Raw genomic sequence first — 23,080 nt, 5'->3', positions numbered from 1 at the left:
ATCATTGATGCATTTGGGTTTAGCTTTAAGATCTCGTTAACTGCTTTTTGGTACCCTATGAACACACGAAGCAAACCATCTTTCACCAGACAGCCAAAGGTAACAAAGGGATGGGAGGCAGTGAGAATCAATATAGTAAGAGTATTTTTAGGGACTATTGATGGATTGCTGTATTTTGAGCTTAACTTCAAGTGCCAATGCCCCAGAGCTGACTAAGATGAACTCACCATTTACTGAGAACTGTAGGCCATCACGCACACAGAGGGCTCTGGGATGGGCAAGACGAGCCCCACACATCGTTCCCTTGGCCGTCTGGGGAGAACTCCGGTGAGGTGTTTTTAGGAGCTTTGTGCGGTATCTTGATGAGGACTTGGTACCACTCTAATTGCCGGAGCTGAGTGCCATCCAGTGATGACCTCCCAGTCCTGGTAATGGGTAACTGTGAGATTTTAGGACAACAGCGTGACAGCAGCCAACCCGTTAATTCTCGAATCCGGAGGGATCTGGTTACACCCACCGAGGCACTCAGGACTCCACGCCCTCTCCCAAGGCAGCCCCACCGAAGGTGGGAGCCACACTGAGCTGTGCTTCTGTCAGCAAGCTGAAAGCTGTGGGTCCCTGACACGGCTCTCCATTGCTAGCAGGTTCCTCTCACTGCACCTCATTTGCATCTGGGACATCAATTAGCATGTTTGTTGAGGCTAATTGAATGAAACTCAATCATAGCTCTTAATTGCTTGACTATGTGAAAAGAAATCACATTAATGCAGCTAATTAAGTGTACGGCAATAGATGCAACATAATTAGGAGGAAAATGTAAAAAACAAGGGATGGCAAAGGTGCAGGAGCGGGGTGGCAGGGGGACGCTGTGCTGGGTCCTGGAGCTTCATCCACGCGGTCGGGGACGGGTCCCTCTGCTCCGGCGCCTGCCTGCAAAAAATAATCCACGAGGTGAGCATGGACAACTTGAGAAGAAAAATGCAAATAGGTTTGCAATTACTACTTTTTCAAGCTGTTGAGGGGCAGGAGATAGCACCTCTGGGGGGCCTGGCTCTTGAGTGGGCCCCGGGGACTTGTTAAGTGCTGTTTAAAAGTACTTGGCTTTGAATTACCCTCATGCCTTGTTAAAGGGTTTTTTCCCCTTTTATCCTCGATCAGCATTTTCTGCAAGGAACACGGAGAGGGGTTGTATCTGTAACGTTTGCATATCAAAATCAAGCTCGCTGGCTTTATTTCCCCCTGCACGGTCCCTACCTCGGACCATCAGGCTGCGCGTCCCACTTCTGAGGAGGCGACATTGTTTGGTGGTTGTAGCTTTAATTCCTCAAGTACCAAGCTGGGGAGAGATGAAAAGGGTAGTTCTTTCAAAAACGGAAAACTCAGTGTTGTTTCTCTTGGGAGAAGCTAGAAGCCTCAGGCTCACATATCCACCTGTTTCTGAAAGACTTTTATGGATTAGGAAATGGGTCTTGTCACATTTTTATAAATTTTAGTGAATTGCCAGACTTATATTCTGATTTTCTTAAGAACTGGTTCTTCTGCACTTTCAATGCCTAACTCAGGCAGGAAAACAGATCCCCCAGCCCATGCTGAGCCAAAGATAAATGGGTTCTGTCGCCGCGTTCAAATCCAGAGAGCCAACACTTGGTACATTTCTATACTAATTTTAAATAAAATATCCTGGTTATTGTATGTTAAAACATGCCTATTAAAAAAGAGACCACGCTGAGGCTTAGTCACTCTCTGATTAGCCTCATTTTAGAGCCCATAAGCCATAAATGCTCAATTACACTCCTGTTATTGTATTTTAATTTGTTAAGAATTGGCATTAAAGAAAAAAGTTGTAGCAACTTGATATTTTTAAAGGAGTAACTATGCAAGAAGGAATTCATTATTTACAAGCATTAACTTTGGTTTTGGGACTTGGGTTTGCCTGTTTGGAGTAAATGTTAATGGAAGTAAATGAAAGATGCTTAAGAACAACCTTTTTTTTTTTAAATAACCTTGACCCTTGGCCCTGTACTGACCAAAGGCCACTTCCTTCTTCCGTGTGCTTTTTGTCGGCCATCCTCGTGGTGAGCTTGGTCACGAGACTTCTACATTTCTTTCAGTCCGCTTTATCCTTTAGCCTAATTTAATGATAATAACTTTCTTTCCATCCTTTGTCCTCATCCTTTCAAAACCACAACTTTTTTCATAGTAGATTATATTTGCGGCAGGGGGCGGGGGGGAGGGGTAGTCGAAGCATCTTGCCTTTCAAGTGGAGTCTTTAGTCTGTTCCCAGCTAGACACAGCCCACCCCTTCTCCAAACCTGTGATGACCCTCCTCCTAGATGCCCGTGGCCGACCCCGGCAGATGTCCCTCCCTAAGCTGCCCTGGGAGATGAAATGCACAGCTGGGCAGCCCAGGGTGCATCAGCACCTCTGCTCCTGGCTTCCCCGGCTGACAGCATACGTGCTGGTGCAGATGCTTCTCTCCGGATGGTTTGTCATTGCTGAGGAAGGCCCAGCCTCGCCCCTCCCTGGAGGAGCTGATCTGAATTTGCCCCTACTTGGTGCAGCTTCTGATCCTTTGTTTGTCTTCAGTCCCACGTTCCTCCTGATTCTAGCCTCAGCTTTTTGACCTTGAGCTCTGCACTAAGAATTGGCCATTTGAGGTCTGTCCTTAGGAAGTCACCCTGGATGCTGCGTCATCATCTCCTGGGCTGCTGCTTGGTGAACCTTCCAGGGTTCTGTAATCTCCATCACAAGGCCCCCGTTCACGTTATGGAGTTTCTCTTCCAGCCCTTCCTCCTGTGTTGAGAATTCGCCCACTCCCTTTCCTAAGTCTGGGGTGGCTCCCATGCGGCCACAAGTCCAACTGCTTGGGTTTCAGGTGAGGTCTGACACTCAGAGCTGGCCCTCCCTCCTACAGATGCTGGAGGGAGGACAGTTCTCTCTGTCCCGTACAGTCCCAGCGACCCATATGCGGGTTCTTCCCCCTGTGTTGGAATCTAGTACTTTGAGTTCCTTTTTGTGCCATAACTTCTGTCAGCAAACTTCCTACTTGTGGTTAAACCAGTGACTGCTTCTCAACCCCTTCACCTTATGGAATATGGACATTGTCTTGCAATTAAAAGAAGCCACTGGAGTCCTTCTCTTGGCTTCCCTAGCACCTTCTGTGCGCTCTGAAGCTTCTGCCGTTCACCTGGACTGACTTTCCTCGTCCTGCAGGCCGAGGCCTCTGACCCGTGCACTTTGCCGGTAGACCTTCATCTAGTTCTCTCTCTGTATCTGTTGACTCTGTTGATTGGCAATTATAAGGAAACAGCTCGCTTCTCCAAACTCCCTGGGTCGCTTGCAGTCGCATGCCGGATCGTTTGGCAGTTCTTCTAAAATAGATCGACGTGAACTTTATTGTTTATAATCAGTACAGATTTATTGGTCTTTCCCTTTATATCCTAAAAGGAATCCACCAAGATTCTGCCAAGGAAGGAATCTGTTTATTTCATTTCCTGGTTAGTCTTAAAACACTTGAAATATTATTTACCCAAGAGTGATTTAGATTGTATCCTTTCTTCATGTGTGATGTTGGTTTAATGATATATCTGCAGAGACGGGGGTTCATTGCCCCCCCAAAATATATGAAAGGGTCAATAACTCCTCTAATTTGTCAAGAGGCCCCTCACTCTCGCTCTCAGTTGTCTTCTCTTTCCCCACCCAACAGCCGATTCTTAAGTATTGTTTTCCTCCATATTGAATTAGGTGACGGCACAAAGAATTCCCTGTGTACCTAGACTTCCCTTTAGTTCCGTGATAACTGCTAGTCATTGACCTCCAAAGTGTAGACAAAAGCAAGATACTTCTTCCGAGTACAGTGAATCACTTGGAGAAACATAATGCTTGAGTAAAAATAATGCGCCTTCTTTTTTAGCATCCAGCTCTTGTGACCTCCATGTGTTTTCAGCACCGTACCACTGACCCCCTCAGACATCTTCCTGAACAAAATGCTTGACCTCTTACTTAGAGTTTTCACCTGAGTTCCCACCAGACAACTTCAGTCTTACCTAGATGTCTAATGGTATTGCTCTCGGAGACAAAAAGGTTATTACAAAATAGTTCCTACTCCATGGAATTTTACCCAAAACTTACAGGAAGAGCCCAGGTTCCTAATGTACCATCTAATGTGCAGCAGCTCACAAAATAGGATTTCATGTCCGTACTGGTGTCTCATCCTCCTGGGTAGAAGGCATCGACTGTGTCTCCTGTATTTCCAGGGCCTGGGTTAGTTCAGGACACAGAGGCAGAGCTGATATCAGTGTAATGATGATGCCACCAGTACAAGACAGATCAAAACCTTATTTTTAAGCACTTGCCACCGTGGAAGGGTCATAGGATTACAACTCAGGATGTCTGATAGAACCTCTTGTCCTAGATTGTAAAAGGTCTTTCTTTTAATCTCTCTTGGATGTTTAACATTTTGAACAGGATTACATGCAGAATGTTCATGGCAAAGAGATTGATCTTCTGAGAACCACTGTGAAAGTCCCAGGGAAGAGGCCGCCCCGAGCCACATCGGCCTGCGCGCCCATCTCCAGCCCGAAAACCAACGGCCTGTCCAAGGACATGAGCAGCTTGCACATCTCACCAAATTCAGGTAAGCTCACAGCCGACATGCTGAAGAAATCCAGCGCAATGGCAGCAATGGGTGGTCCTGGCTGGAGGACAGTGCTGAGGTTTTTGGATTAAGTGGAGATTTTGACCATTAAGGTTGTAAACTAAGGTTTACAAGTCTCATCTCTTCTGTGGATGATTGTTTCCGCTACACCCTTGGGTTCCTGGACTGCCAACAAGCAAACTGTGGCACTTTGAGTCACAGCTGCACAAACCACTAGGCTTTCCCAGGGCTGGGCGGTTGAAAGTCACGTTTTACACATGATGGAGGTTTAAGGGCCTTCTAAAAAACATGAATTCATTGTTAAGGTGTCAAGGATTAGTATTAACTAATTCGTAGTGACTGTGTTTAGAAAAATGGAAAAGCCATTTGGAGCAAGATTTAAAGGAAACCCCTAGGCCTGTATAAAAGTTCAGATTCTCTCAGTTTTCTCTTGTAAATGTTATGTGATTCTTTCACACAATTTTGGTTTTCTTTATCCTCTTTTAAGGGAGAATTTGGTTTTTGCTCAGGATCAGAGAAAGTTAGTGTTTTCTCGGAATAGATGTGTTGAGAAATTCCTGGCTTCGGTGTGCAATGCAAACCATTCAGAGTGTCGTGGTTTGTTTTTGTTTAAGAGTCTTGGCAAACTGTGCTGTGGCTGTTACCTTCCCATGATCGCTTATCAGAGAAAAGGTGGTAAGAACCGCTTTAAGTCTTCCACCAACAAACTCAGACTCCTCCAACATATGAAATCCCTTCACAGATTTCAGTTGTTTCCTTTCCTGTCTCCAACCTACATCTGATCTTCTCAAAATAGATTTCTGTTCTGCAGTCATTCCTAGCATATGTCTCTGCTTCTTAAAGATGCTGCCTTTTTTCCTTTCTGAAATGTTAAATGTTTTTAAAGAGGAATAATGCTGACCCCACAGTTCCATGGCATGAATGACATTGTTTGGCAAAAGGAGGGTAAGAAAAAGGGGACAGAATTTGGGGTCCAGCAGCCTGGGCTCTACCGCCCGGTGCTGCATGGTGTTGAGCAGGTAACTGAACCATGTTTTACATTAGGCTGATCTTGCCTGGCCCTGCCCCCATCACAGAGGTGTGACGGCAGGTGCTGTGGAAACTCATGAAGCACAATACAAACATCAGCTCTTGTGACTAATCAAAATAAAACTGGCCTTTCTGATAACAGAGACATTAGTTCATTCTAGAAAGGTGATACGGTTACTTTATGTGGTCTCATGACCTGCTGACCTTCCTTCCAAGTGGTACATGAGTTCTCCTTTTCTAGATGGTGTGCTAACTCCATGGGATGGGAGGAGAGAAAAGCGCCCAAGAAAAACTATGTTTCCATACTGAATGAAAAGCTAATGTCTTCATTAATTTATTTATTTGTTCAGAAAGTCCTTGCTGAGCACCTGTTCTGTGCCAGGAATTGTGCATTCTGTGGATCCAGAATCTCTGACCTCCAGAACTCCTGTGCGAGGCAGTCACCCTATAACCAACTTTCCACTTCCCCTTCTAACCATTGGACACATCTGTCCATTTATTTGTTCAAGTCAGCAAGCATGTATGAAGTTTCTAATGTGTGCCAGTCACTGTCCTGAGCTCTGGGGGTACAGAAAAATGAGGCATAATCCCTATCCTCTGGAATCTCACCCTCTGGGAGGTGGGAAAGGTGAGCAGATGAGCCAGTGCAGTGCAGCAGCTCATAGGAGGTGTGAAGGCCCAGGGGTGATGTGCTCGGCTTCACCCCAGGAGGTGGGGCCAGGCTTCAGGGCTTGAGGGATGCCTGTGTGGGGTGTGAAGAAAGGATGGGAACTTGCCAGGCACACAGGACGAGGGAAGAGTCCTGATGATTTGAAGACGTGTCGGCTATGTAGGTTTGGAGTTTGAAATGTCATCTAGAGACATCTTTGGGGCTTAACTGCCACTTACTGTCCTAAGGAAAATGTAATGTTTGATAACAAATAGAGAATACAAAATGCCACATGAACTTTATCATATCCCCAGAGGAGGTTATGTCATGGGCCTCGGCTAGGGATTGAGTTTTCAATGCCCAGTTGCTTTCTCTTTAAGATTCTTGCTATTGGGTGAATGGGAAGATTTGGGTCACGATTGAAATCCCTTTTCCATGGTCACACCCATGGTCGGTTTATTACAGCACATCCTGTCGACCCTAAGCTGGGGAAATCCCCATTCAAGGAGCCTGGTAGATGTTTCATCTTCTTTGGGTCACAAGTAGGGACTCGGAAGTGGGAATATGATGTCCGCAGGAGCACAGCACCACTGTGCTGTGGAAAGTCCCTCATGGTCACAGCAGTGCCCAGGGATGGTGCCCTCAGCTAAGCCTGTGGGCAACGTCCTTGGCTGGCATCACCCAGAGCTCTACCCTGTTGTTCATAGAACTCTCTCACGTGGAGAATTCCAACCCAGCAAATTTAATTTCAAGTAAATGGATGCTACTTTTAAGTGATGGACTTTTAGCTAAAGATAGGTATTAGTTATTTTAGAGCTAACTTGCCGAAGAACTTAACCCACTACTTAACCTCATCTTTCATTCTCAACTCATTTGAATTCTGCCATTTTGTTTTAGACCTCTGGAGTAACTGGGCGTCTTTTGTTTCTTTTTAGCTTTTTTCTTTTTTATTCGTTTTCTATCTCCATGTTATGAATTAGATCAATGTTATGTGCCTTCCCTTCTAGTCATTTTTTTCATTCACATAGACCTGATACACACTTGTACTGAAATCTTTGTGTGTAACTTACTAATGTCTTAGCATAAAAGTCCATAGGCAGAGTGACTCAGCCAGTGGATATAAACACTTACAAGATTCTCCGTACATATTTCCAAATTCATTTCTAGAAAGGTTTTATATAAAATACCCTTCCGTCCATAAAGTGAGTGCTCATTTCACCTCTACACATTTTTAGAATCTATGTTAATATTATAAGCAATAAAAATATCTCGTGTTTTGTTTATTTGGATTTCTTCAGTTAGTAGTGAGGTTGAACAGCTCATATATTTATGAGGTTTTTGTGGTTCTTGTGTTGTAAGTGTGTAGATGTATCCTTTGTCCATTGTTGCACTAGGTGCTTGTCTTTTGCTTATTGACGTGTAAGAACTCTTCGTATATTAAGGATAACAACACTTTGTAATATATTTTGCAGCTATTTCCCCAGTTTACTATTTGCTTTTTGAATTTTGTAGTCTTATTTACATACAGAGTTTCCCCCTCTTTAGTATGTAATCGAATCATAAGACTTGTACTTCTGTAGTTTCTACTTTAGATATTTAGAAAGCCTTTAATAATCCTGAAATAAGATCATAATTCATATATATATATTTCAGAGTTATAATTTTATTGTTGTTCCTTTTCCCCTTTTTTATAATTAACCTCTAATCCACCTTTAATTTGTTTGGGTCTATTATATATAATAGGAAATCTAGTTAAACTTTTTATTCAAATATATAGCTAATTGTTCTCTCTCTCTTTGTTATTTCCTTTTCCTGTTGATTCTGTTTGTCACCTTTCTTGCACAACTAACTCATTTAATCAAATTAGCTACGTTTCTGGGCTTGAAAATTTATTCCATTGACCTACTTTCTCCGCGCTGTGTGGGTTTACCTCATTGTCTTAGATTCATGGCTCAATTTATATCTGGTAACGTAACATATAACATGGTTTCATATTACTCTTTTATTTTATAGTGTTTCTTGGTTATTGCCACCATTTATTTTTTCCAGCAAACTTCAGAATAACTGGAAACCTTTCTCTTCCCCCCCTAAAAATAATCTCATTGTGACTCTAACTGGCATTGCTGTTAATCTATGAATTAATTGTGGAGGAACTGACATCTTAACTATATTGAGTTTATCATAGAACACAATTCTTTCCCAGTTTATTCAGACTTATTATATACCCCTCAGTAAACTTTTAACACTTTTTTCCATTTAGATCCTGTATGTGTCCTGCTAATCCGTTCTATTACTTTATAATTTTTGGTGAAGTGTGAAGCTGATACTTGGTGGGGCGAGGGGTTGTCTATTCTATCATCTAATCAGTAAGAAATAAGAAAGATCCTAATTTTTGTATTTTTTATATCCAGCCATCTTACTGAACTCTTCCTGAGTTGGAATAATTATCCAGATGTTTCTCTTAGTTTTCTAGTGTGGAGTCGTAATGCATTCCATGTTTCAAACATTATGATGCCTGACTGTGTGTCGATGTTGACTTTTAGTTTCTCCCAACCAGTTTAATGATTTGGATACCTTATTGCTTTGCCTCCTGTACCATTCACTTACCATCATCGTTGAGTCTGCTGCACGCCCAGCCCTGAGGAGTGCTCTGGAGATTCAGGGGGCCCTTCCTCCAAGGGCTTACATGCCGATGGGGGGTGGAAGAATCAGAAGATAGACACACAAGCAAGACCACTGAAGCTGGTGGTAATTGCTAAAGGGTCTAAAAGGGGCAACTGGATAGAAAACTACTTGCAGGAGATGGTGGTCTTACATTATTCCTAGTATCGGGGAGTGGTTGGCCAGTATTGGAATGCTGACTACCTTTCAAACATTAAAATGCTAGAAATGTGATACTCTTAATACCGAGTTTCGCCAGGGACTTGGGGAAGAGGAGGAGAAACACATTGTCATGCCTGATACTGCATACCTGCATACTGATAACCCAGCCTGGGTCTCATCTGGGGGCTCGCGAGTTAACCAGAGCAGAAGAGCTGCCGTGAAGATGGGGTGGCTGCCAGCTCCATTGGGCACCTGTGGGATGCAGGCACTGCAGGCTGAGGGACACGTTCAGGAAGAGTTGCCCAGTGGCATCCCCACCACCAGCCCCACTGGGAAAGTGAGCAGCATGCCTGGGGAGGATATCCTGATGTGGGTGCTCATGCTTGCAAGAGAAGGAAGCAGGTTGGAAAACGCAGACCTCTGCATAGACCCGGGGAAACATAAACGAATGGCAAGGAAGGGCAGCTCTGACCATGAGGGACGTAATGCAGGTGTGCCAGCCCGCCCATGAACTTGTATTGTTGGTCAGAGACAAACCCACCAGTTAGCATGTGCCACACACGTGCTCCAGGGCTGCCGGGTCTGTTCAGCCCTGATCTTACTCATAAACATGAGTGGACAGCCAAGACGTTTGTGGACACCAGCAGTCAAAATGTGAAAGACCAACATAAGCAAAAGGACAACTGATCTTGGAAGAAAGAGAGTGATAATTTGGGGAAAGAGAACTTAAGAGGAAATTACAACTGGGATCATCAGAAAGATTTAAGAGGTTGGCTTTTGTATTCCAAAATGAAACAAACAGACAAAAGATGACATGAAAAACCTGGGGAGAAAGAGTTCTTGGAAGTTAAGGAGAAAGTTTGCAAAACTAAAAATTTCAGTAGATGGATTACATACTATAAAGAACTTGGCTTAGAGATACTGTTGGCAGTGTAACAAGAAAATATGCTAGAGGTGACAAAGGAAATGCCAGTGTCTTCCCATCTGAAGAGTCAAGTAACAGACTGGATGGGAGAGGAAGCTGTAAACACGGACAGATCCCCAAAAGCATCCAAGGTAACGGGAGGACTGAGGTTACCTATCAAGGAAGAAAACTCTGATAGTCCTTGACCTTCTCAAGAGTAACACCTTGTATTTGTTACAAGAACAAATAATTTTGAATCTAGAAGCTTATGTAGAGCCAAACTATTATCAATCAAGTGTGAAGACATTTTTAGGTCACATACAGGGATATAGAACACTTCCCTCTCAACGGATTTCTGAAAAAATTACTTAAGCATCTACTGCAAGAAGAAGAAGAAGGAGAAGGAGGAGAAGAATCGAGAAGATATTTCTTTATTCAGACCTGGTTAAATTCCACCTTCCCCATCACATCTTCCCCTTCCTCCAAGGTCACTTGCTGAGGATGCCCAGGGCAGTATCCACCATTTGCGTTCCTTCGGCGTGGAACCTACATTGCCATTCTAATGGGAACCCATCGGAAACCACATTTTAGAGTCTGCCCAACTGTCATTTCAGGGACGCTTCCAGAGAAGGGGGTCAAATGTCCAAAAATATTTTCTGACACGAGTTTTTGGCTGGGTTGGTAGAATAATATTCATATATGACAGAATATAGGATTGTTTCGGCTCTGACAGGTATTTTGACATTTCAGTAGACAGCAGGAAAACATAATGGCCAACAGTAGGGGCTTTGGAGCCAGAAACACCAAACTGAATCCCATCTTCCCCATCTTAGGACCTAAACCCCAGCTTCCTCATCTTGAAAATGGGAAAACAGTGCCTACCCCCATCCTTGTAAGGGTAACACACTGCATGCCTCTCCAAAGCCTGACCCGGGGTGACTCTTCAGAACTGTATCAGGAATCCATCATAATAGCCGTGCTCATCACTAGTGAAGAAAAGAAAGGAAGAGGGTTGAGAAATTATGTTTTTGAATTAATTTTGGTAAATGCCATGAAGTGTTTATTTAGCTTTTGAGTAGACATAGTGGGTCAGAATCAACTAAACCCACGCCCCGCAACCCACAGCTGCCCCCATGATGGCAGAGAGCTGGGCAGCCAGAGAAATGCCCTTCAGGACTTCCCTGGATCTGCATGGGGGGCTCTGCTCCAGTTCTGTGTGTCCATCCTCTCTTTATTCCTGTGTTCGCCGTAACTCCTGGTTGCGACATTTGCTTCCCAGATGACAGCTATCTTCTCATCCCTATAGTGTGTCTTTGTTGGGTATTTGCAACTGTGGGTGTGTTTTTATCCTAACCAGATTGATGCTGAGACCTGCGTGACGGGGAGACCTTTCCGCCTCGTCTTCCGCCCCCCCACCCCCCTGCACTCAGGCCCCCAGAGGTTTCAAAATATGAAAGCCGTCTGGAGGGTTGAGGCTGATTTTCCAGGGGTGGGGGCAGGGATCTCAATGTGTTTTGAGTATTGAACCGCTGTGGACATCGAAAGTCTCAACCATGCTGTGTCCCTCCACACTTCAGTAATCAGGGCATCCAGCAAACCCATAAAAAACCCAACTAATAGCATGAATATTCAGTGACCTAGAATAGTAATTAGTGTCATGAATATTAATGTGATCGGACTTGCTTTTTCCTCTCCTCTTTCTCTCCCATCCTCTTTCTCCCTCTCTCCCTCTCTCTTTTTTTTTTTCCACTTAGCCGGCTCTAAAGATGGGTCATAATGAGAGCATTTAAGAGGGAGCGCGCTCTCCGCCGTGACAGGGACTGGGGTAATAAGGAGAGCTTGATTAACGCGGAACACTTGGGGGAGAGATGAGAGGCTTCACGTGGGCCTGGTCGGGGGAGGCAATGAGACCCCGGCAGCTCTGTTGCTGCTCCCGGAGATTAATGAGGCCTAAGAGTGCATTAGGAACAGTGACAAAGGTTTGATCTAATGGGCTCAGTCATTTTTCCTTTGAGTGACAGACGCACAGAAGTAATTGGCTGTGCAGAATGGCAGCTCATTGGCGGTACTTAAGGACACATTATCCCCGTTGTGTGGCCCGCAGAGGCTGTTTATCAAAACCGCTCACACTGCAGACGCTGAGTCGCTAAGCTGCTGCTACAGCGGTAATAGCTATTTAAAAAAATAATAATAATAACGCAACATGCAACATCAAAACTAGATCCATGGTTGTCTTGTAGAGACAAAGTTTCTCTTTGTTTAGTTTCAAATGGGCTAGAAGACATTTTCATAACTCTGGAGTCTGTGGAATCTGTTTTGTGCACCGGATGAGCCGTCTCCTCCCGGTGGGTCGAGTCGCAGGCTCGTTAGGACATCAGAGCCCTTGGTCACCCGATGATTTCCCACACTTTGGATTCTGTTTGCAGCATGAATCCGCCGGTAACATAAATTGGATGCTGTGGCCAAACAGCCTTCTAGCATCTTCGGTGGAGCCCCTGCAGACGATCGCCTTCTTGGTTGAGAATTAATTTGCTGGAGAATACTCCCCAAAACCAGTACCACGTGGTGATGTCTGCTTCCATAAACCAGGTTTTATTGGAGTAGGTTTTGACGGCTAATTAATAATTCATTATTTTTCGGTTAAAACCGTTTTGTGGGGTTTCTCTAAGACTAAAATTTGAAGAAGCTGGTGACATCTGAAATGAAATGGCTCTGAAGTTGTTCTTTGATTCTTTATAAGAGTTTTGGCATCTGCTTTCAGGAGAAATGCCTTCTTACTGTTAGTGGTTTCTGTGTTTAGACGATTCTCCCACTGAGATTTAGGCAAATGTGTGCTACATGGTTTCCATCATTAAATTGTAAACTCTTCGAGGCGTAGACCATTATTTCTCTTCCTTTGTTATCCCCTCCTAGCTTCGTGACCTAGCAATTATTTTTGCATTAAGTAAATATTCCTGAGTATCGCCCATCATGTGAGATGTAAGTGATAAATATTGAGAGTAAGTATTGTTTGCTTTCAGATAACAGTTCCTCCATTGCAACATTCCGTGATCAAGATTACTGGGGTACAGTTCACATATAAATCAAAGCCATGCCTTCCAGTTTAAGGAGACTGTCTTCAATCATTTGAACTCTAAATGGAGTGTTCTTTTCTGTAAGAACTGACAAAAGCAAGTTAATCCTTGATGATTTCCGTTAAAAACGTAGAAGGATGATGGAGGTACTGAGCCATACATCTCTATGGGAACAGATATCCCGATTAGTAAATAAAAGTTGCTTTAGAAACTTTTCCCCCATCTCAAAAATGTGTGTGTGCAGTGAAGAATAGTGTTTCAGCTGTTGACCTGATGCTTTCAAGATTGGGAAAATGGTCAGCACTGGGAGAGCTCTAGGAAAGAGGGTGGCTTTCACTGACCCAACGGCCTTCAGCAAGGTAGCTGGCCGGGGCCTCACCTGGGACCAGGGTCTTGGGTTAGAGCCTTTCTGTGCTACAGTCAAGTCTGTGGTTGGCCCACTTGCTCCATAATCATTCCCACATTGGCAGAGGAGAACTTTTCCAAGTCATGGATGATGTCTTAGTCATGATGTTGTACCAGCTCCAAACCTTGTGGCCTGACATTTTGAGAAACCATGCATACAGAGACCGCGCTTCTCTCTCTGGAATATTCCTAGTGAGTGGTTAAACCCCAAAACATCCTGGCCCACAGACAAGCAGCTCCCCTTCACATCATCAGAGTTGCAAGCATGGAGTTCCTCAGTGCCCTCACCCCCTACAGGCTCTCTCTGTTCCGTCCTAAGAGATGGTTCTATGCAGCCTGGATGGGAGAGGAAGAAATCCAAGTGAGCACTTCTGGGGGTGGGACTGTGTGGCCACCTCCCTGAAAGGGCTTATAAAATTCAGTGAGAGCCAGGGAAGACTTCCCTCAAAGCAGTGCTGTCAAGTCACACTGAATTTTGTGCGAAACACACCTATTGTAGGTATCAGATGGAGGAGAAAGAATATTTTAAAGACAGGACTACTATTCATGGCAAAGGAGGAAACTGAACTATTGAATTAAGTTGTTGCGGGCATAGAACCAAATAAGAAGCTAGGAGAGAAGATGATATGAGCATCTTGGACTTTCTGTTTTAGAAAACATTATTACTTGAGTGCTATATTCATATTTTATTGCTCAAAAAAATCCTTAGTTTCAGCCTCCTTTTGTGTAATGTCACAATACCTCATTATAACTGTATTGCATATAAACTTGTTCATGTAACCCGTACCAAGAAATGGCTTGTAGGTGAGTAAGCACTGTGTAAGCATCACGTGCATAAGTAAGCATTATGGTGACAGTCTCCATAGACACCTTCAGAATCCGTAGTAGCAAGTGTTCCTCAGGCAGATAGATATAAATGGGCAGGATGAGAAGTGCAGGTGTCGTTCTGCAGTGATGAATGCTGGGACACCCAACTGGAAAAAGCAGATTTTGTCATAGCAATAAATATTTAAACTCTTTCCAAATATCAGAACTTACCTTCTGATTGTGCTTAATATTTTCTTCTTAATTTATACCAAGCACCAAATTCTATCCATCCCCAAGGTGGAGCAGCATCCCAGGGATGGGATGTAAGCAGGACCATGGGTACTGTAGCTCACCTGTCCTTGCCCGTCAGGTAATCTCATTCATCCATTGCTTGCGTTATGTCCCAAGCACATGACTTCTTTCCTTTCTGTCTTTCCTTTTATGAACTCTACTTCTGATGACTTTGGCATTACATTTGGAATTTGGGGAGACTAAGAGTGGGAAGAGTGTTGCCGAGTTGTCCCAATGCTAAATGCTGTACTGGTCCATATACAGGAGTAGGTGTTCAAGAAACACCATCGGTGAATGAGTGTGTGGGCTCATGTGAAGTGATGAATGACTAGGACACCAAAACACAGATAGGAGGCAAACAGTCCGAGCAGTTTACACACGAAGAGACACCGCCACGAGAGAAACAGGAGTGAAATATCCAGACTTCTTAGATTTTAAATTCAAACAAAATTAGCAGTATCACCATTTTTGCTAAAAAATTAAACTGTAGAGAAAAGGGCAGCTCACTGTTGGCGAAATTGATAACAACTACTATCTTCAGAGGCTTTGCAGTATGCGAAGTGCTTTATGTAATTTGGTCCTTGTATTAACCACAGGGGGCATATTATGATCATCATCATTATTATCTCCATTTTATCATCATTGTTACTGTTCTTTCCATCTTACAGATTCTGAACTGACTTGTTTTCAGGATGCCCAGGTTCCATCTTCTTTTAGCCCACGGGTCATTAAGAAAATTAATTAATAACATATATCACGAGTCAGAAAGATGTTAATGCTGTTTAACCCAATAATAACTCCTCTGGGATGTCAGCCTAAGGAAGCGTCTAAAAGTAGAAGATGTCCTTTGCAGTGTTGTTTATAATGATGAGAAATTGCAAGCAATCAAAACTATCCAGATGTAGGAAAATGGCAGTGCAAGTTATCTACATTAAATCTGTAAGATGTTATATGTCTGAAATTATTTGAAGGTTTTGGAACAACATGGGGAAATGGCTGGGAAGTCATAATACAGAAGTGTTGTAGAATATTACATCTTTTCTGTTGTCACAATTAAGAAAAATATATGCGTATGTTCAATAATGAGTTGATCTATTAGGTGGGATTTTGGTAGACTTCTGTTTTACATGATTTGTGTATCTGCATAACCTTGCAAAGTAAGTTTCAGTAACTTAGAGAACAAAACATGCTCCCATTTTTTCCCCATGGCATCATCATTAGAGCAGGGAGAAATCAGAATAGAAGGAGCTATCTCTACAGTTTAGGAAAAATAACCGTGAACTGTCTACTTCCAGGAGTTTCAATTCTGGGCGTGGCCACAGTGTTGCATGTAGTGTAATCACCTGTGTCATTACCACTGGGTCTGGACTCTGTACGTTCTTTTTTTCTCTGGTAAGCATACTGCAGAAAACATATAACAAAAAAATAAAATGCATAGCATTCTGAGAAACACAAGATTCCTATCTCAATAGTAGATGTGTTGAATTGCACGCGTTTACAAAACAAGTATTACATAATGTTACGTCTTTAAGAAAAGCTACTGAAGATGTCCTTGGAAAAAAAATCCTCTTAGCCTGAAATCCTGGTTGCCAAAAGGAGGGCAGATTTCCAATGCAAATAGTGAGGCGAATGGGCCCTCCTCACAGGCACTTAAATCATTCGTATCTCACTTTTTATGGTAGTGTTGTGAATTATATTATTTTTGGCTTTATAATTAGAGGACGGAACAGATGGCGAAGGCCTAGTTTGAAGTGATGTGGCCATTAGAAGAGCCTCGGTCGTCCAGTCCTGCTTCCAGCAGACCTGGTTTTCCCACCCGCGCTCGGAATGGGGCATGGTGTGGCTGTAGGTTTGCACAGTAGCCTTGAACTCTGAGTTTTTATAACATTTGAAGCCACATAGGAATGAAAAAGAGCCTATAAGAGCAATCGCTGTTTCAGAGGGTGAGGCCTTCGAGGGGAAGAGTGAGTTCCTATCAATCCTATTTCTGTAATTATGATTTTTTAAAAAAATTACGAAGTCCCACAATGGACGTAAATGTCTCTTTCACACTCATGTGCTCATAGAATCTTCTTTGGGTTTTTCTCCTCCACTCTCAGTGTACGAAGAACTTCATTATCACCATCACCAAGCGATTCTGCCCTTTTCCAGGCTGTTTCACCAGTAAGTCAAATGCCAAGTATTGTTTTCCTAGTTGAAGCCTTGGTAGGGTCAAGTCTCATTATTGAAGGCAGACCAAAGTCAGGATGTGCAGTGAGCAGAATTCTGTATTAAGAAAAAAAACAAAAATTGTTGATGAATCTCTATTTAAATGCTATGAAAAGCCTTATTTTAGGGTATATTTTTAAAAATCAGAATAGGCTGTTTTTAATGTAATAAGCCTATAGCTTAAAAGAGGAATTCTCCCTTCGATGTCATTTGGAGGATGAAAACATTCCTGTTCAATAGAAAACCAGCATCTTTTTCATGCTCGTGTGAGATCAGGCAGCTATAAATGCCATATTCGCTTTGAAATGCAAATGGTTTAAAGAAAAATAGCATATGGTGGAGGTAAGTACCTTTTCAAATCAACTCTTACACTTTAGGGATGTAAAAGCAAAGCTAAAATTATTCTTTGGGAAGAATCTGGCGCTTTGGACGCCTGGAAGCTTGCGCTAATCAGCCGGCCCAGTGGGCACACGCATCTCCATATCAAGGCACTGGCGTGGGGCTCCCTGGATTAGCATCCTAATGCGGCGGCCCCTGCTCGGCAAGGCCGGCAGCCGGCTGATAGTAGAGGGGGTCTTTGAGGACACACTCTCCTGTGTTCAGAATGGGCCAGGAAGTCGGCCACGCATGTCATCATAACGCAGATACTGTTTGGGACAAAAAAATACTGAGACAATAGCAAATGGGTCCTTTTGTGCCTCGCTCCCTCTGGGTGCCAGCATGCCGCACTCCGTAGGGCCGGGCCGCTCGCTCTTTGGGATGTAACACCGGTGAAGCCGTCTCCTCGCTCCTTGGTGACTTGTTCTCATACTTCCTGATCTGACCTCTGGATTCACAAACCATTCAAATGAGTTTTGGGGGGGTTGGGGGGTAAATTTTATTGATTAACATACACTTACAAAATCCTAAGTTCTAGCTAAGTGTACGGGTGACCAGCACATAAGTCAAGTCGCAGCACGTGGCCGGCAGCCCAGGAAGCCCCCGGCCCCATCGCATCACTGTTCGCATCTGCCCCTACACACACACGAGAGTGAGCATCGTCTCATTTCCCGCTCCGTAGATGGGCTTTGCCTGTTGCGTCTGACCCCTCGTACGGTTGTGTGGGACCAGGACAGGCGGAGCCCTCGTGTGTGTCTCCTTCGGATCCACGTGCTGTCTGTGGTGTCTGTCCTGTTGTGGCCCACGTCAGAGGCCATTCATTCTTACCGGTGTGGCTCTACTGTGAGGTACCCATGGTGGGTGGATGGACGTTTCAGCCGTTCTCAATAATTCTGCCATGAACATTCTTGTACATGTGTTCTGGTGGGTTGTTTCTGCATGTCTGTGTGATTTTTTTGTCCTTTTTTTATTTTTACTTTTTTTATTACAGTATAGTTGCTGTACAATATTATATAAGTTACAGGTGTACAATATAGTCACAATTCCTAAAGGTTATACTCCATTTAGAGTTGCTATAAAATATTGGCTGTATTCCCTGTGTTGTGCAGTATATCCTTGTAGCTTATTTTATACCTAATAGTTTGTACCACTTACTCCCCTCTCCCCTCGCCACAGGCAGCACAGCCCTGTAACAGCTACTTCGTTCTCTGTATCTGTGTGTCTGCTTCTTTTTTCGTTGTATTCACTAATTTGTTGTATATTTTAGATCCCACATTAAGTGATATCATATAGCATTTGTCTTTCTCTGTCTGACTTATTTCACTTAGCATAGTGATCTCCAAGTCTATCCATGTTGCTGCAAATGGCAAAATGTGATTCTTTTGTATGGCTGAGTAATGTTCCTCTGTGTGTGTGTGTGTGTGTGTACACACCACATCTTCTTTATCCATTCATCTGTTTATGTTGGTGTGATTTTAATCCAGAGGAATAGTGTTAGGTAGTGTCGCCTCTTTCGATATTATTATTTACAGAGATGGGCCCATTCCGAAGTCTAAAATAAGTCTGCAGAGTTCCATGAAGTTTCTCCTGCAGCTTCCAGCAGGCATGCTATCCTGCCTCTTTGACCTTCTCACGGCTCTTGTGTTCCTTGCCCTGCGTTTTGGCCACTTGTGGGCTTGTCTGAGACCTTCTCCTGGACCAGATGGTGGCTGGTCCAGGGGCTGTCTTCTTCATTGTGCCCAGCACAGCAGGGGTTCCATGCAGTGAGACAAGGAAAGGTAGAAGTAGGTCGGTGTTAGAACTGGTGGCCGGGACCGTGCAGGGTCCGAGTTTACCCTCCCTGCAAGTTCAGCCAGCCTGCCTGTTTCCTGGATGGTGAGACCCCTGGGTCAGGACAGATGACGGCTCATTACTCACAGCAGTAGCAGTGGCCAGAGTCTCAGCAGTGTCGTGCACCAGTTCTCTCGGGGCCAGGTGACACCAGCATACACAGTGCATCATATTACAGGAGAGGAACCCCAAGCTTAGGAAACCCCAGTCTTGTGTAATGGGGTACAGGCACGCCTGCCCAGCCTTTGCCCTGGAACATGACGTTATCATCCCGACAGCACACAAATCCGCCCTCCTCTGGAGGAAGACGGTCTCTCCATCAGCCAAGTCTGTTCACTGCACAGACATTCCTGAGAAGATCATCAGAACAAGAAGTTGCCACCCCCTTGTGCCATGCCATGAGGGACCCATGGACCGGTCTACCAGCGGGAGGGGGTCTCCTGGGAGAGCTCAGGCCCAGGGAGGGTGGAAGACGGGGATATGAGGGGAGAGAAGGGAAGGAAAGATGAAAAGTGCCCTTCCCACCCACAGGCAGGCACAGCCCTGGTGCGCATCTCGGGGAGGTGAGTATCCACCCGCCTCCTGTTAAGGCCTTGTGTCTGCTCGGAGCTCAGCGAGCTAGAACCAGTTGTCAGACCTGCCCCCTGTGCTCCAGGGGAGGGGACGTCCCAGTCTGGCTTGTGGAATCTCCTCTCTCTAGAGAAACACAGACGTGCCTGAAAGACAGCAAGTTCCAGCCCTCTTCTGAGTCCCCCCCGTTGGAGAGACCCCAGCCTCTTGTCTTGTTTTCTTGAAATTCTGTAGCAAACAGATACGGTTTAGGTGGTCAGCTGCCTGGGAGAGGAAGCAGTCTTTCTCCCCTGGGTATCACCAGGGCCCTGGTCGGGCAGGGCTCCTCTCAGACCGAGTGCCCCTGCGGTGATGAGTTAATCAACAGGGCAGCCGCCCCGCCCAGAGCGAGGTGTTTCTGTGGATCGCTGTGGGCCATTTGGGCTTTAGATCCCCAGCTCTTCTCTTGATCACGGGGCGCCGAGGCCTCTGCCTCACTTCAGGCTGACCCTGACTGCCCTTAGAACAGCGTTTAGGCATCACTTGATCGCGGGTGGTCTTGATTTTAAGACCCTTCGCTCTCAGGGAATCAGATAAGTCACAAGTGAGAACTCCAGACCCGCAGCCTTAATTAGTAACTTATTAATGTGAAATGAGTTGCCATTCGATGAGAGAGGTCACCCTTGAGTACTCTGAGAGGAGAGAAGCTGATTGGAAACTTAGCATCTCCTTATATGCTTAGAGGTGTTTTCAGAAGTGGTGAACACTCCCTGAGTGCTAACACGTAGGGCAGAAGCAGGGACAGGTCAGTATTACTTGACCAGTTAGTTAGGTTCATTCAGGAACAGAAATGAACGTGTGCACTAGCCTTTGTTGGGTGGGTGTGTGCGTGCATGCATTTGAAAATAAGCATCAGAAATTATGACATAAAATACTATCATTAGATTTTAACTCTGTACAGTTACTAAAGATATTCATGGAACAGTTGGAGGGTAGTTGGTTGCTTTGACTGAAGGATTTACTCAAAGTAAGTAGAAAGGCCTCAAAATATGACCACTGGCCCAAGACTGCTCATGCTTGGGCCAAGATGTGTCACGAGCCACGCTAAGCCAGCAAGGCTACTTTCACAGTGTCGTGACCAAGCCTACGGACCCCTGGTTTGCTTCAGAGTTGGAACGTGTGTCTTTATGCGTTTACATTTACAGGCAAGCACCTGTTTGTGGAACTCCAAAGTATATACATTTAGGGCAGAAACAATATTTCTTACCCTTCACAATTTTTTTTGTTTCCTTATGTCACAATTAGTTGATCTTTTATTATTTGATTTTCAGAAACATTTTAACTGAAATTAAAGCAGATGGGCATGTATAAAAAAGAGATTTACTCTCTTGAGAGAAAATGAGACATGTTTTCCTTCTGAAATGAGAACCGGCCTCTGTATATTTTTGGAAGATTTTGTAACTCGTGGTCACCAAAGATCAGGAACTAGGCAGGCAGGTAATTGAGTGACTTTGGGGGGTAGGAGAGCTGGTGTGGGCCCTGGCTTCTTGCCGTGTAGATTCAGACACAACCCAGACAGATTCGAGGCATGGAGTCAACTGACTGTTTCTGAGCGTAAACATAGGCCCATGGCTGCCACATATTCTTATTTTTCAAACACTGCCAGAAACCACAGATTTTCAGATGCACCCTCCCAAATTTAATTCCACTTAAAAAAGAAATCATTTCCCCCTAAGCAAAAACACATCTATGAGCTCAACCCCGACGCCAGGCCCCAAGATTATGGACCTGTTTTAAAGTTTTACTTCCATAACCACGTGTCCATGTACACACATTCATTTGGTCAAAATTCAGTCATGGCGTTGTGGTGTCTCTGTTTAGTCTTGACAATTGGGAATTGGGTGTGGTTGGGCTAAGAAGACCCTCGCCAGCTGGAAGGCCCTCAGAGTGGGCTTTCGGAATGATTCCATGCAGCTGTTTAGGGTTTCATACGGATTCTGCAATCAGACACCAGGACCACACAGCCTTGACAGGAGTTCCTTTACCCCAGAGATCTCAGTTTGGTTCCTTGGGGGCCCCCTCAGGAGCTAAACCCCAGAGTGGATCCACCAGCAGCTTAATGTGCTGAAAATTCCATTCGACGAACAGCTGGACGTTTAAAAACCAGATTGTGTGGTCAGCATCACATAGTTTTTCATTAGCTTGTACATTTTAAGGAACCTGCTCTTTCCCTGGTAGACGTTTAGCCTTCAGATGAAGAACTTGTCATCCTAAGACTACCTCTTTATCCAATGTCTCTGTTGGAATGTTTCCTGCGTCCCTGACCCAGAGCTCAGATGGACTTGGCTGTCCCGAATGCCTGTGGCTACTTATTCCTGGACTTTGGCACCAAGTAGTCAGTGCTGGACGCACTAAGATAATCCTCTCCACCTTTTGACTGGAGTATGTCAGGAGGGTCTGGGGCTGGTCGTCCTCGGAGCCACACCCCAGACAGAGTGAACAAGGAAAGGGGCACTGCTGGACTCATCTGCCCAAAGGCGGATGGATGGTGAATTTATTTTTGGTTTTTCAGGTGTTTTGCCTTGTGTGCCTACAGGTGGTATGAAATGAGGTTTTGTGGACAAATCCCACCCTTGATAACGACTTGTCAGGGGTACAGATGAGCACTGAAGGGAGGAAGGAATGATCCCCCTGACGTGTGCACCAAACAGTAGGTGTCCCCGTGGGAGCACGGGCTCAGGGGGCCCGGCTCAGAGTGGGGTCGCAGCCCACATGCAGCTTCTCATTGTACTTTTTCTCCTATTCTCTTTCCATCACTTCCTTTTCCTTCCACCCACCATAAAAATGTTAGCTTTTTTTTTAAAATAAAGCTCTTTTTTTATACAATTAGTTTTTATCTATTTATCTATTTACTTATTTTTGGCTGCATTGGGTCTCTGTTGCTGCGCGTGGGCTTTCTCTAGTTGTGGCGAGCAGGGGCTACTCTTCGTTGCAGTACGTGTGCTTCTCATTGCGGTGGCTTCTCTTGTTGCAGAGCACGGGCTCTAGGCGCACAGGCTCAGTAGTTGTGGCACGCGGGCTCAGTAGTTGTGGCACGCGGGCTCAGTAGTTGTGGCACGTGGGCTCAGTAGTTGTGGCACGCGGGTTCAGTAGTTGTGGCTCACGGGCTCTAGGCGCACAGGCTCAGTAGTTGTGGTGCACAGGCTTAGTCTCTCTGCAGCATGTGGGATCTTCCCGGGCCAGGGCTTGAACCCCTGTCCCCTGCATTGGCAGGTGGATTCTTAACCCCTGTGCCACCAGGGAAGTACCTTAATGTTAGCATTTTCATGAATTCACGTGGTGAAAGTGGAAGGGGCCTCAGAGCCTCAGGAGGAGTTGTGAACCCCTCTTAAATGGTGGGCGTGTGGGACCAGAGTCCACAGGGAAGGGAAGGCAGAGGCCCACACCCTCCTGCTCAGAAGGGTTTCTTTGCAAAG

The 23,080-nt window shown here is 44.8% G+C and overlaps 1 protein-coding gene across 11 annotated transcripts in view; it reads left to right on the top strand.

The window, feature by feature from the left end:
• The window catches only part of AGAP1 (ArfGAP with GTPase domain, ankyrin repeat and PH domain 1), a 555,489-nt gene that overhangs the window by 375,693 nt on the left and 156,716 nt on the right, over positions 1–23,080 (top strand). For all 11 annotated transcript variants that reach the window (XM_033859482.2, XM_033859484.2, XM_033859483.2 and 8 more), the window contains one exon: positions 4,468–4,636. In XM_033859482.2, coding sequence (XP_033715373.1) covers positions 4,468–4,636 — 169 coding nt within the window. The remainder of the gene's footprint in view (positions 1–4,467; positions 4,637–23,080) is intronic.

The sequence above is a fragment of the Tursiops truncatus genome, chromosome 7 (assembly GCF_011762595.2).
Source record: "Tursiops truncatus isolate mTurTru1 chromosome 7, mTurTru1.mat.Y, whole genome shotgun sequence".
Lineage (NCBI taxonomy): Eukaryota > Metazoa > Chordata > Mammalia > Artiodactyla > Delphinidae > Tursiops > Tursiops truncatus.
The sequence above is the reverse complement of the archived record's forward strand: the minus strand, read 5'-3'. Positions and strand labels throughout refer to the sequence as shown.